General features: G+C 27.1%; 1 protein-coding gene across 1 annotated transcript; it reads right to left on the bottom strand.

The window, feature by feature from the left end:
• Positions 1–3,642: 3,642 nt before the first annotated feature.
• Positions 3,643–4,258, bottom strand: LOC139093027 (uncharacterized; the record flags this gene model as incomplete). Its single annotated transcript, XM_070643618.1, has 1 exon — positions 3,643–4,258. A coding segment is annotated over exon 1 (616 nt), but the record flags the coding sequence as incomplete, so codon positions are not given.
• Between the last annotated feature and the right edge of the window lie 1,919 nt (positions 4,259–6,177).

The following is a 6,177-nucleotide window of genomic DNA, read 5'->3' as shown; positions in this document are numbered from 1 at the left end:
AAAATTTATCGTGACCGGGATTTTGAGAAATCATACTTTCTACACCAAAGCATTAATAAAAAAGAGAAGAAAATATTTTTAATACTTATAACAAACAAATAAATTCACAATTTTCAAAAGTCAAAACGTGTTAAGAATGTTTGAAAAGAAAGGCAACTAAAGAAATATTTTCATTCGAAATCATGAAAATACTCTACAATTTTTCTTTTAAAGCTATTCTTTTAATGCATTGAAAATATGGAGACATTTTTTTAATGAGTTTTTCCTTTGGCAAGGAAAATTTGAGATGATTTTTTTTTCAAACGACTTTTTTCATAACTCTTTGTCATCTCGTGATTCAATGATAAATGATTTCTTTTTTTCATTGTTTTCTATGATTAGGTACATATTTAAATAATAAATTTTCTATTAGATCTAATGTTTGCTTCAATTTTAAACTAAATTGGTAGGCTATAATTTAAAACAGAACTGAAGTATAAGATTCGACTAATTAAACGATCCAAAAAGGAAACCACTATTAGAACACACATCTAATTTATGTTAAAATCGTTCAATTTAAAACTACACTTTCATTAAACAATAAATAAAAAATAAAAAATAATAAAAAAAAAAAAAAAACATTTTAAACAGACGAAAACATGAACTTTATCTCATGACTGGTATTTATCCTTTCCACATGTCTCTAAAAGATACAATATGCATATATCTAGTATTTAATGAATCATTTCTCAATATACGAGCAGAGAGGGGACATAATAATAGTTGCTTGGAGTATAGACGAAGTATTCAAGCAAAGGAAGAGATAAAGCACATAGCTTACAGATAATTGAAACATAGTGTAGTGCATGCATTAAAAAATATAAATTTTTTACTTTTTGTACTCGCTTGAATTCCACCATACATTCATACATATACCTTAAAAATTACATGACTTTCACAGAGTGACTGGACACATTGGCTTATAAATTACATTTTAGTAAAGCATACGAGCTCTAACATTCATTCGTTGTATGTATGGAGCAGTGGTTAGTTGGTTAGCTAGTGAATATGAGAAAAAATGTCCATTCAAGCAGTGAATAATTCTTTCTTTTTTCAATTTTATTCCTCAGACACTACAGCAGCAACATGTAAGACAAAAAAAAGTATGCTATAAATTTTCAGATACCTACAGAAAAATCCTTCTCATCTCTCTTGCTTTTACGTTTCACATGCATGAACTTTCAAAAGCCATAATCAACGAGAAAGTTCATATAAATAAGTGGAAATGATATAGACAATGATCATAGATCCAGATGAACATTTTTGTATATCGAACAATGACTACCAACTTTAAAGATAATAATATTTAAAAAGATATCTTTTTTATATGCAATCACTTTTTTACAATTAATATAGAATTTTGATAATTTTACAAGTTTTTATTCAAAAAAAGATTTTTATTTAAAAAACTAAAATTCAAGAAATATTATCGAACTTTGTTTTAGAAATACACATTTTAAATTGAGTGGTTGAGTAACTGATTTTAGCGCACTTTTGAAACTTGTTTGAAAAAGATAGCTTAATATTACACTTTGTTCTTTTGCTCAACTCAACCTAAAAACTTCTTAACTTAACTTAAAGTTTTTTTTAAACAACGTTATTTCATTTCGGAATTTCTGAACCAATATAGAAGTTGTGGTTTTCCTCGTAAGTATTATTTGTTTCAATGCTTTTATCCAAATATTTTGAATTAATGGATCAAATAGTGTTGAAATTGGTTAAAAAGACAATTGATTCCACACGTGAAGTTTTGGTGCATATATACAGTTAGTCCGAAGTATTGGTGTTTTTTTTACAAGTTACAAACGAGCATATTTTGTAAATTTATAAACATTCCCATAGTTTTTCTTAATATAGGGAAAAATTATATAATAATAAATTTATAGTATGCATAACTGAGTATAAGAATCTCACTCCTAACTGTAATCTCTAAAATCTTATATGCATATAAAAGAAAGTAGAAGACAAGTAACAAAAATGGTGAATGCATAAAATCATGTAATGACTAAGGGTTTGCCCAGTCATAAAGGCATAATGCTTATCGTACAAACCTTTTTTCTTTCTCACTCGTTTCCACCCCATCAATGGCAATGCAAGAGCATTGAAAATTTAATTAAAATGTAATTTGTGATGTTAATAGACGACACAAAGTAAAAGTGAAGTGAATAAAGAGAATGAACAGTTCAGAACATAAAAAAAGTTTTATGAAGCTCAATATTTTCTGTTTATATGATGTGGTAATGGTGATGACAGTGGAGAGAGTAGGATGGAACGAGAGAAAATTGGCGGTTTGAACACAAAAAACTTTTTAGGTGTGCATAATGATTTCCCATGAGTTTGTCATACAAAAAACCGCTTCACTCACATTTTTATATCGCTTTTTAAAGTCTAATGGGGAGAGGTAAAAAAGAAAAGTTTTTATCCAAAAAAAGTATGCAAAAAAATTACATTTTTTGACAAAAATTAATTACTTTACGTTGCCTTTTCATCCCATACATATATATGGTATATAATATATATTTAATATATATATATAATATATATATATATATATATATATATAATAATATAATATAGGTATATATTATATACTTTTATATTATACTTTTATTTTATTTTTAAACGTATTAAATTCATAAAATTTCTAAAATTTCCTTCTTTTTATTTTGGTTTCGCGCATTAAAGTTTTCCATCTGGAATAATAAAAATATATTTTTGGTACGAGTGGTTAGTTAAAGACAAAACATCAAAAAATAAAACTTTGAGAGAGCGGACAAATAATACGGGATAATACAATTTAATGGAAGATAAGTGAGAACTTATGATTCCGTAATAAAAATAAAAACTTTTTATACGAATATTTTTACAAAATCGCACTTGATATTAAGGTGATTTCTTGAAAATGAGGTACTAGAAATTCTGAGAATTCTATTGTTCAATTTTTAAAAAAAGTTCGTTATTCTATAACTTAATATAAATATAATAAGTGAACATAAATACATATGTAGGACCCTATTTATTTAAGTAAGAATTCCGTAACCTGGTGTTACAAACTATGGTTTATCGTTGAAAAGTAATTTTATTTTTTTCAAAAGTTGATACTAAGTTTTAATTAAGAAATTCCTATATCATTCTATAAGATTTATTAAAAATAAATATTTAGAGCTCACTCGAATATTATATGGAGACTTTTCACATTACAAAGATCGTTAAGAGCTCTGGTTTGAAGCAATAGCTCATTGATATAATAATATTATTCCTTTATTTAATTCATGATATAAGTCGGAACAAGAATGAGTCTAACTTTATATTAACCTCGTCGGTTTTAAATCAAATGTTTTACTAAAGTACAATTGTTAATATGACAAAAGTTAAGTTTGAACACTATGTGTTGCGGTCAAAAATAAAATTAATAAAAAGACCAAGTAAAAAAAAAAAAATAAAAAAATAAAACAGTACAAAAGGACTTTCAATTATTTTTTTCTATTATTAACAATCAAAAATATGAGTTATTTACAATTTATACCTAATTGATAATTGGATAAGAAACATCACTTGCAATGTTACAGAGATTATACCCTCTGGCTATACGAAAGAACCCACCTTCACCCCACCAAGTGTCATAACTGTTTTTCAGTATCCAATAATCAAGACCATATTCGGTACCCCATCCAACGAGCAAAGCAGCATGATTGCTTTTTTCACCAGAGCAATCTCCATTTGGATCTGTAAAAATTCCATTTGAATAAGCCGTAAAAGCATCAGATGCATGAAATGAAGCATAAAGAGGACCATGTAGAAATAGAACTTCCTTTATATATTCTTCATCTACTGGCAATTTTACATAGCTGCTTACCGCTGATCCATGAACTTTAGCCCGATTAGTATTACATCTGTTTACTCTCATTTGATAAGGATATGAATATTCAGATGTCACACCTTCATGCGTTTTTGCAAAATTATAAACAGCTGTATCATCACCTCCTTTACAGCCAAGAAATACACGTTCAAACTTGATTTCATGTGTTGCACAATCTATAACTTCTTGTTCTGAAAGCTTTGCACTGTTTCCTTGCAAGCCCATTTGTCCTTCAACTGCCGCTAATGCTGCAAAAGCATAGCATGCACCACATAATCCTTGATTTTTGACGGGTCTTACAATACCTCGATCAACCCAGTTAAAGTATTCAGGATATGCAAGTCGTACAGATTTTGGCATTTTTGTTATTATAGTACTATTATTAGATGATGTGTTAAAAACTTTTTGCGGTTGGATCAATCCAGTTCGATATTTTACAAAATCTTCACGGGAAAAATGTGCATATGGATGAATTGCTTGACGAAATGTCTCCTTGCCATTTTTATATCTAAGGTTGTGTGTTTCAATTGAATAAAAATTTTCCAAAAAATGCTTTCTCGCATTTTTTCGAGAATTCAAAGAATCGTCTAACAATGAAAATGAATAAATTTGTCGATGATGATTGTCAAATGAAATATTAAACATTTCCTGAAAGATTTAATAAGATAATAAAAATATTTTTTATAATTAAAGTCAGTTTTTGTTACCAAGTACACTTCAAACAAATCTTCTTCTTGATTTTCAGAAAGTCTTTCAATAGAGTTAACATAGTTTTTGCAGATAAAAATTATAAACAACAATTTTAAAATCATTTTCTTTGCATAAAATTTTTATGTATGATGTAAACACTGAATTATATTTAATGACTGAAGAATTCGAATAAATTTAAGTTTTAATTGCATAACTTCTTATGGAAATTTTCAAGTAAAATATCTTAGCTCGATTGTGAGCGCTTACATGTTTAAATCATTTTTATTAAAAATATAAACATAAGTATACGCTAATAATAAATAAATTTTATCTACCTACCTAATTATTGACTAAATATAATCTTGTTTAATGCTCGCTTTTTTTGACTCGTTACATTTATTTCATACATTCTATTATTAAAACCATTCAACTATGTATGTGTGTGTCAATTGGCTACAAATTTTAATCAGACTATGATATTCATTGCTAATTTTTGCTGAATTTTCAGGTGAAGATATTTTGTTGTTTCAGCATTACTATAATTTTATTGCATATTCAATTTTCTCCTTAAATAACGAATAATCGTTAAAATGTTTACTCTGCGTATCTTTAGAAAATTTAATTGAAAGTTTAAAATAAATACTCTTACTTTATAGCTTGTACAAACTGTATACCACCAAAAAATAGTATATTCAATCAATTTGCAAATTTTCAGATATAATTTAACAGTACGATTATTGTTTATTAATCTAACTAACTAAAGATGAAAAATAATATATCTTTTGATATTCTTTAAAGATTTTTGAATCTTTTATGCATATAATTGTTGACATTAGCATACACAATTCCGTATGATCGAAGATGGTCGTGTGAAATCTTTATGAGAGCATATAAATGTTGAAAAAAAATAACCATTAATTAACAAAAATCAACAAAATTTTATTAAGTCCAAAATACGTTTAATAATGGAACTAGGGGTCCGAATGACGGATATCCGTACCGTCCGTTACCACTAATTACCGGTAATATCCATTACCGTTACCGTTCATTTATATGGATTATCCAGCGGTAACAGATTTTTAACGAATTTTTTCAAAATATAAATATTAAGACCGCAGTTTATTTTTCTGTTTAGGGTAAAAACGTTATTTTTAGACATTTTTCAAGATATATAAATTTCAAAGTCAAATGTAATTTTTGGTCAAAAAAATGTTATTTTTGGTCACATCTAAAAATCAGTCATTTTGTATGATGAATCCCGAAGAAGAGCTTTATTTATTTGAAAAGGTAATATCAGGAATGATAGAGGGATGAGAAAGGTAACTTTTCAGGTACTTATTGGGTTATGAAAAACTAGTTATTTAGCGCAAACGGCAGAATCGAAAACTGACCAAATTTCGGTCATTTTTCAATTTTTTTATTTTGGAAATTTTAAACTGCAGGAAGTCCAACAGTCAATAGTTTTAATGCAAGAGTTCTTACTTTTGGATGTTTTACAACTCTTCTATACAAGCCATTCCCTAAAAACTTTTATAAATGATTTTTTTTTAAAAATCACCAAAAAATGAGATCAGAAATAAAAATTTTTT

Source organism: Chironomus tepperi, unplaced genomic scaffold (genome assembly GCF_022539635.2).
Source record: "Chironomus tepperi strain 1889 unplaced genomic scaffold, CSIRO-AGI_Ctep_v1 contig_320, whole genome shotgun sequence".
NCBI lineage: Eukaryota > Metazoa > Arthropoda > Insecta > Diptera > Chironomidae > Chironomus > Chironomus tepperi.
Note: the sequence above shows the minus strand (reverse complement) of the source record. Positions and strands in the feature narration are given on the sequence as shown.